This window comes from Pezoporus flaviventris, unplaced genomic scaffold (genome assembly GCF_033815535.1).
Source record: "Pezoporus flaviventris isolate CSIRO_AGI_PZ_B2104156 unplaced genomic scaffold, CSIRO_AGI_Pfla_v1 ptg000036l, whole genome shotgun sequence".
Taxonomy (NCBI): domain Eukaryota; kingdom Metazoa; phylum Chordata; class Aves; order Psittaciformes; family Psittacidae; genus Pezoporus; species Pezoporus flaviventris.
This window is the reverse complement of record NW_026892584.1, coordinates 36,352,295-36,365,653: the sequence shown is the minus strand read 5'-3', so window position 1 is coordinate 36,365,653 and position 13,359 is coordinate 36,352,295. Positions and strand designations below refer to the sequence as shown.

At 42.4% G+C, this 13,359-nt stretch overlaps 1 protein-coding gene across 1 annotated transcript in view; it reads right to left on the bottom strand.

The window, feature by feature from the left end:
• The window catches only part of CUNH14orf132 (chromosome unknown C14orf132 homolog), a 39,383-nt gene extending 29,241 nt beyond the window's left edge, over nt 1–10,142 (bottom strand). Inside the window, exon 1 of the mRNA XM_061463921.1 lies at nt 9,970–10,142. Within this exon, the coding sequence (XP_061319905.1) occupies nt 9,970–9,996 (27 nt within the window). The 5' untranslated portion in view covers nt 9,997–10,142. The remainder of the gene's footprint in view (nt 1–9,969) is intronic.
• Nucleotides 10,143–13,359: the final 3,217 nt, after the last annotated feature.

The following is a 13,359-nucleotide window of genomic DNA, read 5'->3' as shown; positions in this document are numbered from 1 at the left end:
CCTCCAACTGGAGACCAACAAAACCACAGAGCAGAGGGGTAACATTTCCATTCCTAGGGGTTGAGATCCTACATCTAACTCTGCTCAACTTTCACTAACCTGCAGCCCAGTAAAGACTATGCAAACATACTAACACACTTCTGTGTTTAGTAATACAACTGAGAAAGTTCCTGCCACATCGCTTACACTTTCAGGGACTGTAGTATTTTAGTTTGCTGCTCTGTTCCAATTGCACTTCCTGTCCATGAACAGAAGAAACACTTACTCTTTGGCTCCCATCTTCCAGATCTCAGCTTACATCTCCGTGAGATCTGGACTTCAGCTGGTGCAACTATAGCATCTGAAATAATTTACAGAAGGTAAAGGTGTTGGATATGAGAGCCATAGGAAGAAGATACTGACACTGGACTGCACGCCCAAGTTGGAAGGAAAACATTTCAGACATGCATACACCAGAAAAGCTGGGAGAAAACCTCTGAGAAAGGCCCATAAAAACTTACATGGTACATCTAAGGTAAGGCAGAAAGATTAAAGGACTAACTCAATTTATTTTGAGTGGAACTCAAATGCTTTGCTACTTACTGCAGATTATCAATGCACTTAATTATATACTTCATTTAAACAGAGGTGTCATTGAGAGAATTAGTCACATACCTTAAGCACACATTTAAATTAAGAGCTGAGATAATTTAAGTGTGATCACCGCACTTACAGAATTTCAAAACTTTATATTTTAATATATTTGCTTCCTCACCAGTTTGACTGTTACTTTTTTTCTCCAGATATACACCTCAACACCTCTATGCATCAGTCAAAGAGACATGGCTGTCCTTTCTCCTTCTATACAGCGACTCTGTGGGGTTGGTAGCTTTATCAGTCACAGAATTCAGCACATCTTCTCCCCTTTTTGCAAATACTCATCCAGTTGTTTTGGCAGGAGAAAAAAAAAGCCACAGCAGAAGTCAAGTTTTGTTTGGAAGACTGGTTTTGTTTTAACCAGGCGCAGGTCAGTCCTAGACTGCTCTCCCTTCACTAAAAATTGAAAGCAAAATTACAACAAACAGAACCAGATGAGGTTAAAAGCTTTTCTAAATAATTTTTTTAAACATTTCCAAAGTGGAGATAATCACTTTGCAAAACAAAAGGAATATGGCCTTGGGTGATACGGTTTAGTGTGAGGTGTCCCTGCCCATGGCAGGGGGGTTGGAACTAGATGATCTTAAGGTCCTTTCCAACCCTAACTATTCTATTATTCTATGATCCAACAGCCTGCTGCAAAAAGGCTCTGAGCTCTTCTGAAGCCATTGTGACATTAATGTTTTCTAATTAGCTGCTGCTTGGCAGGTTATGGTTCTGGCAGCTACAAGGAGCTGGAATTCAGCTTTCAGAAGATTCAGTCTAAGAGTTGGTGTCATTTCAAACAGCCAGTACTGTGAGACAGACCTGAAAACATCATGTGGGTGTGCAAGCCGGCGAGTGAAAGAGTGCGTAGTGACTGCTGCTCACAGCAGCAGTGCTGGCTGCCATGTATGCACCATGTGGTCATCTTTGCAGGGAGAGATCTTCCACCCTCTGTTGGCTCTGCTCCCTGTAATCCTTCCGAAAGTGCATTCAGTAAGTGTTCAACACTCCTGGTCTTGGCATCACAACTGGCCGTGGGTTTTCCTCCAGTGCTCAGTGTAGGGACAGGTATTGTACTTCAGTACCAGAGGGGACAGGAGAGCACACCTGGCCGCTCAGCAGCTTCAGAATAAAGCTCAGACATTTCATTCTGACTTTTTGTTCTGACGCGCTAACAACTTGCATATGCAGTGTCAGCACCATGTTTGCCAAAGGCTCCCATGCTACTCCATGGAAATGGAGCAACTCCTGACATATCCACTGGCAGGAGATGTAGATTGAGCCACTGATGGAGGACACTGCTATCAGCAGTTTACAACCAGTTTTCAAGAACTTTCACACCTGAGCATATTATCCACTGAAAAAAAGAGAACCATCACTATTTCAAAAGATGCCTTTAAAACTCATCACCCCTGTTAACAGTGGAAGGGATTAACACTCAAACCAAGAAGTATGTGGAAACAACAGAGGACTCCAACAGACCTCACTGGCTTAGGCAGACAGTGCCATTCATAACAGAAAATATCTTCAAGGGAAGTTAAGTCCCAGCAGACAGATAGAGAAGTGACACAGAGCTGGTCACTGCTGAGTTTACTTTGGTTGCTGTTCTAGTGTTCCACTTTCCACATCATTGCACTTCATTTGAATGCTTTAATATTTTCTTTGATCAATGATTTAATTTGATGATATACCAATGGTCCCCAAAGCACCACACTGCTTTACTAAATCACATGCAACCCTTGGAAAAATTTGGAGGTTTCTTTGCCTTTTTCCCAGTATGGGAATAAGTTTATGAAGGTGGCGACACTAGCTTCCTAATGGCCAGCATCCACCCCACTTCCAGCAAAACACAAAACAGAATCTCAACCTGCATGTTTGAGCTCATCAATGAATTGAGACATTCAGCCTACACTAGCCAAAAACAGCTTTTAAAAAAAAAATAAAAATCTATAACCAGTCTATATTTTCTAGCCTATGGATTCTGAGGACCCAATACCACTGGCTTAAACAGATGCTGCCCAGAAAAACAGTTCTCACCAAGTCTGCCAAGCACATTACTGCTCAGGGTATGACAGCTGGGCTCTCACTCCTCAAGAAATACCAGGCACCCAAACACGAGCAATGTTTGGCATGAATGTAGTGCTTCTTCAGTCTCCATTCCTCCTACCTGCCACCTGTAGCTATTTTCTGTGTACAACAGGACTGCAGCTGTTGCTGCCATCAACTGTGTTGTGAAAGGCTCCCACTGTCTTTGTAAAGTGATTATGAATGTGTTCATCCATAGTCATCTTACAAACCTCTTTTCCACATTCAAAAAGAGAAACACGTGAGACCTGACTTCACAGAATTAGTCTCACAGTTAATCATCACACAAAAGAACTTATTTCCAGTATTTTCTAAACCTCCCTGGGCAAGGCTACAAAAACCAGACTGCACAAATACTCTGCTAGGCAGCACCTGAGCCACACCTACTCTCCCTTCCCTACCACCCTCCTTCTATCACATACTTCTAACATTCAGTAGCTCCTATGAGAAACTGGTCATGCTATTAATTGGTGGAAAACAAATCAGTCCAAAACACACATCTCGGCCTTCTCTGTATTAATAGTATGACCTAGTAGGCTTCCTCTTGCTCTTCTAGGACATTTTCCTATGAATTCCAACACATTCTCACCCCATCTGCACCAGACTTTGAGATACTTCATTTTAAGCAAAAGAGCAGACCTGCTGATGTTACCAGAACAATAAACACTTGTTCTAAGTGCAGTGTTTTGTTTTGCTGGATTGGAATCACTGCTTTTATCATTTTTGACAGCAATTACAAGCACAATCCTAGAACAACAGCCTCCTCCAAAAAGCACTATCAACACCTTATAAAACCAGTGTCCCCAAATCTCCACAGAATTTTCAAAAGCTTTGCTGGAACTGACATTTCTGCTGTACAAGACCTGGAAACACAGTCTGCAGTGTTACTGCAGTGATAAGGAAAGTGCAGGGATTCCTTGTGTTCCCCTCACTAATAAAAAACTAATGCAGTTGTGCTGAGCAGCTAGCAGAAAGACTTCTCCAGTAATTATTCTCATCTCAACTGCTAGCAACATCCTGGATGAGGGTACCACTGATTTCTGCACACAGGAGTTCCACAGCATGTGGATTATGTGGCTGGTCCCTGTGGCTGTGCCATACCACAGCAAGAAATCAGGGCTTCAGTTTGAACTTTGAACATCTGAGACACACTTAGTTAAACTCAGGTCTGCTCTCTCAGCTTCCTGATGCTTTGATTATATTTATTATAGGTCAAGACATTCTGAAGGAATCAAATGATGCCACAGAAAATTACTTTAACCTTTGAAAGAAAGCAAAACTGGCAAAGCAATGGTCAGTATCTTGTTATGCCATACATAAACGAGCACTGATCTGGTCATGTAAGAGAATGCCTACATCCTCCGAGCTAACATTATTAATGTTTGATACTATGGATCAAAGAGGTTTTGTCTGCATCTTAGATTATAATCCCAGAAGTTTTTGACAAGGAGAGGTTCATGAATCTTTAAATCCTGGTCCATGTGGTTTAGCATAGAGTTTATTTTTTGGCAATCACACTTCTTAAAGAAAGAAAGTAGAATGAATCCACCCTAAGCTTATACCAGCAATGTCAAAGCTTCCAAATGACCACTCCATTCAGCTGTGTTATGCATAGATTCTCCAAGTACTGAAAGGTTTGTCTCTCTCTGAAGACAGCCAATGAATTCAGCTTTCTTGGCACATATATGTTGCACACAGGCATGGCACCCATGCAAGTTCATGTTGAGCATGTAGCATGGATTCTGTTTTCAGCCAGTGAGAATAAACTGCCAAAACCACAAATCTAAACCCTCTTTGTTTTAATACCTTCAGATTACCCAGCTGTAGAAAGAGCACACAGCTAATAAAGGCTTTGAATCCATCCTGACCCCTGAAATGGAGAATACATAAAGAAAAAGAGGGAAGACAGACGCAGGATTGCCCTGCGCTCTTGTTCCTCTGTGCTGATACAGCAGAGCACAGCGGATCCTAATTGTGCATCTTCTAGCATCCAGAAATTCAATAAAAGCAATCAAAGGATACTGCACCTATGCCTGGGAATTCTGGAAATACAGCAGCTGCGTTCAGGTGGTTGGGTGCCCAAAAATGCCAAATACACCCTCTGCACACACCAGCTTTACAGTATAGACATAGACAGGCTAAGACAGACAGTCCACATCTTCTGGAACATATGAGTATTAAAGTCAAATGTGTCCTAAATAAACTCAGTTTACTCTGTTTTCCAGCGCTTTCCAGAAGTTACATAGTTCTTAATAATATGTTACACGTGGAAGTATGGCAGCCTCGGACTTCTTATTATACATGGTTATAACTAGCTAAAGGGTTTTTTTTTCCAAGACCTACCAAGGACTACAGCCCTGTTTTGGGGAAAGTGACTGAATACAGTCAGAGTAACCTGAATCACCACTGCCAAATCACCAAAGTGCCAATCACCAAACCTGAATCACCACTGCCAAATCACCAAAGTGCCAATACAGTCAGAGTAACCTGAATCGCCGCTGACCAGACCTGAAACCCTAGAAGGATAATACAGAACACAAAACCGACCAAATTTAAACTATCTTTGTTACTTAAATGGTTTTGCTTTCTCTACCAAATTTGTTCATTCAATTTTTCTAGCTCCTGAAGCATGTCATGTTGTGGTTTTTTTTTAATTAAAAAGCATCATCAACCCTACAACAGAAACCAAAGATTACAAAAATACAACTTTTAATCACTGAAATTAAACACAGAGAATTCAACTTACTGCATTTCAAATCCTTGGCAGTTGTTTATAAAGAGCTTTTGAACATAAGGAATCAAGAGATAAATCATATGTAAATTGTAGATGGCTGAGACCAAAAATATATCCACAGAAATGGCCATACTCCCAAGGCCCTCATCAGTTTTTCTCTTTTCTATATGTAAAAGATCATTTATCTGACAATTAAAATAATATATTTACTGTACGGGGATATACCCAACTATAAAAATATTGCAAGGTCAAGAAATCCACTCCTTATTTTCAATATGAAACAAAAATTGGAGAAATCATTTAAGTTGAATTGCCAATACTAATCTCGAAAAACACATAACTGGCATTATGACTGCAGGTGCTGTTCAGCTCATGTTGATTTCTACCATACTGAAGATCATGACATCATTTTTTTTCTTCTCTAGCACCCCTGTTTTTCCCCACTATGCACTTCTATTTTCTCAAGCTGAACACACGTTTCAGCCCTGCTGTCATTAATGCAGATGCAATTTTCATTGTTACAGGGTTTTGCATTAGAAATGCTTTAGCTAGTTGTTAAATGCATATTTATTTTAGCATGTCAAAAGCAGAGAAGGTGGCAGCTCAGCACTCAAGGTCCAAGAGCGAACCCCTAACCCCTGCTGAAAAGCACTGAGTGCTCTTAGATTGACCCAGCCCTCAGCACTCCCTAAAACCAGGCTTTTACACTGGGAAAAAAGTCTCTACCTATAAGAGGCTGTTTCTGAGGTTACCTAGACTACAGGAGCACTCTGAAACTGCTGAACAACACACAGAAATGAGCCAGTCATACTGCTCAGCAGTAGCTGAACATCTTGACATAGCATCTTGGGGTGTACAGGATAACTTTAATTAAAATATGGATTTAAAATGAAAAAAAAAAAACAACAAACCAAAACCAAAGTACTAGTTTATAGGCTCTGACTAGGTGCAAGTCATGTTTATTATCACAACTGACCTTAACAAAAAACAATTAGACCACCTGCAGAACAGAGGGCACTCAAGCCTGCACAACCAACTACTGATGAACTCACAGATGCAACAAGGCTTATTTTAACCACAGATTTAATTGTTACACTCAAAAGCTGTTCTTCAGGACATAGCTAATAAAGGTACTACAGCTGAGATGTTCAGATGTGGTTGCTTAAACTGCACATTCAAACCCTCATGCTGTATCTAGGCAGCATGGATTTGTTAGCATTACTAGCTGATAATCTCCTGTTCCACAACAATAATTTTTATCAGTAAAACATTATCCCTTCTATAGCATCAAATAAATATATCATTCACAGGTACATTCGATTTATATTTCTGCTGGCATATGAATTGATTTCAGGGCCTCCAAGGCACAAACCATCTCACAGACATCTTAAAAACAAAAGGAGGTGCTGAATATGAAAGCTTGAAAGCTGTGGTTTATTCAGATACCATATGTATAAATATACCACATAATATTTCATATATATATAAATATACCACATATAATATACCATATATATAAATATACCATATAAATATATTCATATTTATTCACTACACCCAGTGCTTCTAGAAAACAGGGTTCCTTGTATTCAGGTGTCTGAAAGAGGTGGACATACCAATACAGTTATCCAGATGTGCAGACTCTCACCACTGAACTTTTTAGCAACTGCACCAAAATTTTACTTAAGAGACACTTAGCTCTTCCATTAATTGGCCTTTCACCCCGTGCATTTTAGAGGAGGCCAGATTTTAAGCCTCCATAACACACTACAGTATCACTGAGGCTGAAAGTGGTAAGCTAATTTACACACACCTTCTGTCTCTGGGCATTCATGAGAGGGGCCCTAAAGTACAGATTATTTACGATGGTGGTGTCTCACAAGACATCTAGCAAATCCAATTTGGGTCCATGATGAGCAGTGAAAAGGTGTGATAAGAATAATACACAAAAGCAACTTGTAGGAACATTAACAGTCTACAGTATCTTGCAGAAATTAACTTGAGAGATTAACTTGAGAGATAACCATTGCTTTTATGCCACTAAGCATCTCAGTTTAGGCATTACCTATTTCCGTGTATAAAGTATTAATGCAGCTGGTATTCATCACATAAAACACAATCCCCACTGCGGGTCATGAGGATGTTAATAAGACTGATAGCAGAGCATCTTTAAAAGTAGTTATGAGCACGGTGCACAGGCCAATAATTCTCTTCTGTTCTCACATAGTCCTTAATGAAGATCATCTCAATGAACCACACCACCAGAGAGGATTTAAAAAAAAAAAAAAAAGACATATGTAGAAAGAAAAAGAAAGCTGAAGAAAATAGTTAAATTAGAGAAGTGAGCCTCTGGGGGTTAAATACCACTGTGGCAACAGGAACAGAAAGGGTTGCCCAGTTCAGAAAGAAACCACAAGATTCCTGTGACAGCAGAGTAACAGAGAGAACCATAGCATCAGCTGTACGCAGTGACCCTCATTTCCTTCAGCAGAAGGGGAGCCCAATAAATCCTCTGCTATAGCTCATCAAAGGTTAATTATGCAAATACCCATGTGAAACATGTCCTGTGCAGACCTGGTAAGCCCCATGGCCCCACTGGGAGAGATCCCCAGAGCTTCTGCCTTCCCCTCACCACCCAAAGGGCTTCACAGCAGAGACAGCTCCAAGGTATTCATCTTTTCTTCCCAAGGCATAGTGAGCCACAGGAAGGCTTGTGCGTCACAGCACCTTCTTCTTGAAGCCTGTCCCTATCCCCAAGCTACTGGATGGCGTCCAGAGGGGGACAGGGGAAATGTAGTGAAGGCTTCTGCCCCTTCTGCCTCAGGGACAGGAAGGAGATCTATACCCACTTTGGGGAGGGCAAACCTCTCTTCACAGAGAGGCTTTCCTGCTATGAGATTTTAACAAAAATACTTTTCCTGAAAAAATGTGTCACCTGAGAAAAGGCAGATTCCCAAAATTCACCAAAATTACATGAAAATATTTATTCTTTGTCGCTTGTGACAAAGGAAAATAATAAACCAACCCCAGAGAACCAGGAAGAAAACCACATAATTCACTGTAAACTGTTGCACTAGTAACCTTAGCAAGTGTAAGACATATTTGTACAGGGAACTTCTGAGAGAACTAAAGCACCCAGCTTTGTGACTCTTCCAATGCACAGAATTAGGATGGAAGATACACGGAATAGGGGACAGCGAGAATAAGGGAAAGCATAGAAAAGGAAAGGGCAGCACTAGTCCCAGCTTTGGCACACAAAACTGACTGCTGATAAAACCTGCAACTGTGCTGCTCCTCTACTTCTGCAGAACAGGGGCATCCCTCATCAACTCAGAGCTGAAGGAACAAGAGATGGGCACAGTGAGCTCACTGATGTTACTGAGAAGGACCATATGAAAATGGTTAGACACACACAAAATTGCCTTTGAATACTCCAGTCATCAAGAGAACCTCAAATTGGTAGAAATGATGCTTTCTTCCTCCCCATTATGGAGTTCCTTAAAAATATATTCTTCTTAGAAATACCTCCAAACGGAAGAGATTCTTGGACAGCCACAGCTATCTTCAGAAAGGCAGAGCCTGACTTTAGGAAGTAGACTTCAGGAAGGGAACAAGACAAAACAGCCATTGCACTAATGAAACAGCACAATACAGCACAGATCAGATTTGGTTTCAGCCAACCACCTCCTGCTCAAGTCAGTGCTCAGGCAGCAACAGTGCTGAAAGGCCTACCTGGCCCCTACTGCACCTCCAAATAGAGGGTGACATTTTTTGGCATAAGCTCAAACCTGGATCCAAATCATTCTTGAAAAAACACAGTTATGCACATACAGTTAGGTACCTGTGCCTCGGAAAAATATGAAATGGATGCTCAGTGAGTGTGACTTTTTCTGAAGCACAGCAATGTCTGTTTAAAAACCTAACTCAGTTGGAATCACCAAGACGATTTTTGGAATAAGGCAGCTTATAGCCATTACCTACTTCTCAGTATATTAAGCATCAACACATTGAATAGCAATACCCATAATTGTGCCTCAGGCTGAAATCTAGAACTTAGCTGTGATTTAAACAATTTGCTCATGCAAACAGAGTATTTCTGTACCAGCCAAGCCGGATTCTGTGAGCAAAGACAACTTATAAAAGCACAAATGCACCTACAAACACAGTATGGAAGGGAGAAGAACCGAAATAGCGCATCTTCGATGTCTATTCGCAGCCTGCCTTCGAAAGAAGGAGAGACGCTGTCTGCCCCCTCCCTGTCGTGTAAGCACTCCCGGGCAGCTGCCGGGCCCGGCTCAGCGCTAACAGGTGACCTGCCCGGAGCTGGCCCGCCTGCCTCTGATCCGGCGGCGCCTCCAATTCAAGCTGCTTTTTTCTCCCTTTTCCCCTTGTATTTTCCTTTCTCCCCCGACCCCTCCTCACGCGGCGCGACGCAAGTTTGGAGCGGAGAAGAACCCGCCGCGCTCCGCCGCTTGCCCCGAGAACACCGAACCCGACCCAACCCAACCCGACCCGACCCTTCCCCGCACCTGCGCGGCCATGAAGGAGAGGTCCATGGTGCTGGAGCTGCCGGACGAACTGGCGGAGGTGCTGAGGCTGCCGCTGCCGCTGCTGCCGGGGGCGGGCGGAGCGCGGGGGCGCGGCGCAGACACCGCCTCCCCCAGCAGCGGCGGGCGCGGCCGCGGCAGCAGGACCGACACCAGCACCAGTTCCAGCTCAGGCGGTGCCTGGCTCGGCTCGACTCGACTCGACTCGACTCGATCGACCCGGCAGGCTGCTCCGCCAGGGGGCGGAGGCAACGACGGCGACCCGGCCCCAGCGCTGGGTTGGGCCTGGATCCGCCCCGCGGCGGGGGGGCTGAGACGGAGACGCCTACGGTCCCGTAGACGCCCTTCCTCCAGTGCGCATCGGCTTCAGCGGCCTGAGGTCACCCTTGGTTTTTAGTTTCCCGGGGCAGGCAGGGTCCGCTCCCTGCTTTGTGCTTGGTATCTCACCAGCAGTAGGCAAGCCTGGCTACGCGGGCAGGAGGAGGAGGAGGAGGTGGTGGTAGCTGGGTCATGCAGGAGTGATGGTAGGTGAGTGGGGAAGAGCCAAGTGATTTATCCTTAACGTACTAAGGAGCAGGTGCAGCCCAGCTTTCGCTGTATTTGCAGGTCTTCTGCATCATGCAAGCCTGAGATACGGACCTGGCTGCAATGCTTCTCTGGTCCAGCTTGCAAATCTGCCGGCTATTTTCTGAAATACTCGACCAGCTCTTCTCACCACAGCTGCAAAGAGCTTCTGGCAGCTTGTTCTCACGCCTTTTCATGGCTTAGCTGCTACAACTTTATTTTCAATTCTCTCTCCTTCTTGTTCCCAGAATTTGCCATTCAACAGTTTATAGTAAACGCATTTTGTCCTTTTTTTTTTTTTTTTTGTATGCTTTCCCCTGTATCTCATATATACTGCTACCACTTCACAAGAAAATTCAGCAAATTCATTTCCTGCATGGCTCTGAAAAGCCTTTGACACCAACTGGAAAAGCAGGATAATAAAAATTCCTATGTATTGAATGCTCTTTTTTCCCTGTGATCACCCTTCTGCTGTGCACCTGTTGGTTTAATTTCTAAGGCTGAACTATTTGGCCATATTTTTACTGTTTCAGCCCATTACAGGGGCCTGAACAAGGGCCAGTGGGAATACAATTGCATGATGATAGCAGATGTACCTGGAGAACTAGGGTTTTAAACTCCGGAGTAAAAAAGAGGTGCATTATCCTGTATGCTGCTTCATCAGTATAATGTTGCACTGTTGCAGCAGTGGTGGTGAAAAGCAAATCAGCTGTTTTAAATCAGTTCTTTAGTTGAGTGACTATTAGTGGGCTTGCCAAAAATGCTTTTATGTTAAGAGGCCCATTAAGTAAAACAAGTAAATTCCAAAAGTGGTGGTGTCATTTGAAGATTTTTAAATTCAGTTGTGTAAATAATGGACCTGTCTCTTCATGGACTCTCTCCAGAATTTTGAAGGGGTATTGATGTGTATGTCAGAAACCATAAAGTAACTTCAAAGCGATGTTAATCTTTTATCATCCAGATAAATTTTACATGTACTGAGTAGACCTCTCTAGAGGGAGAATGTAGCTTGGTCAGTCACTGCATCTGCAGCAACAGCTGCAGTAATGATCATTTCATGAGAATAACAAAATAATCAAGGCTTCAAAACCCCAGTGACTTCCAAACTTGTTTAACCCTGTGGAGCATGAGAATTGTAGAGAACAGAGCTGGAAAGACCTCAGGAAATAATCTAGTCCATGCGTTTGCTTAAACCACAACCAGTTACTCTTGTGACCCTCCAAACAGGGGGTTTTGACCTTTACCCAGTCTCTTCTGCAGAATGTCCAGTGAGGAAATGCATAGCATTATTCTGCTGGCCATTTCCCAAGGCTGTGTCCACCAGGTACATGCAGAAGAGATTATTTTCTTTGTGGCTACCACTTGCCTTCTGAGAACTGCTCTTGGATACTGTGTTTGACTTTTTTCCCAGTCTTACAGTATTTTGTCCATCCCCTGTACACTCTCAAGAAGGACTGCTAATGATAACAAGATTATTCAGTCAGGTTTCCAGGTATTTTACTGTGATGTTCAACCACTAATAGTTTCCAAGTGGTTCCCAGCTGACATCTTTCTTGCAGGTAACAATACAGACACTTGCTCATACGACCTTTTAGTGAGCAATGGAGCATCGTCACTTTGACTTTCTTGGCATCAAATTTTATTAATTTTGCCTTTCCACTGAGAAATAGATCAGCAGTTTTATTGATCTATTCATATACTTCTGGAAATTGTTCCTTTTTATCTTTGGTGTCTCAAAAATTGATTTCCTCCTATTTGTCTCATGTAGTTGCTCACTTCAGGAATAGTCTGTGGACCACTTATTGGAGAAAAAAAATAAATGCGTACTGCTCCAGTTTCAAAGTCTATTTTCACACTGACTTCTGGAGCAAGTTTCTGTAGAAAAATTGGATTTTGGATTTAGCAGAAGCACCGTTCAACACAGGGGACAGTGAACTCAGCTACTTTCAGTTTCTGTGGAAAAAGTATATAGCTTTGTTCCATATGTGATTCAGAGTTTGAATTGGGATCTACTAGCTTTCTTGCCAGCCGTATGGTATGGCTTTCTCATCAAAATATCTAGATCACTTAAAAAGATTATGTCATAATTTGCTATTGCTATGGACAGATGTTGTAGCACCCAGCTGAAACTGCAAACTGTTATATAACGTTATTCTTAAAAACAAGCTATGATAGCCTAAGATGCTTTTTAATTAGCTTTAAAGCTGCTTGCTGAAAAGACCACATTTTTCAGTACAGTGGAACACAACTCAATTAGATAATAGTTTGGTTTGTCAGTTTTCCTGTGGTATAATAGGAAATCCTTTGTTGCATTGCATGTGTGCACAAGCTCTTCCTTTGCTTCCCAAAACAGACCTAACAAAACATGACAATTGAGTCTTGCTGCCAAAAAGGATTTTAAATGGGTTTGTATCTGTACAGTCCTATTACCATATGTTGTATTTAGATACCTTAGGCAATGCAGTACCAATTTTTAGCTTTGCATACTTGATATCACATTTAAATCTTACATTTATGCAAAGGGGGACTAACTTCCCACTTTGGGGAGATATAGTAATACTGGCTTCTTGCTACATTTTAATGTATTTAAATGCTATTCCCTTTGAGCCCAAGTTTTAACCTACTGTTGCCTCATTGCAGCAGGTTGCAGTCATACAGGACAATTAGCTCCCTTAATGAAGGATCAGCCACAGTGACATGTGGTATCCTGTCTGGAGACAGTGCATTATCTCTGATGGGTTCCTGCTGTTAAGTGTATCATAAAGGAGGACAAAGATGCTGATTTTTTCAAGTGAAGCCTGGGTGGCC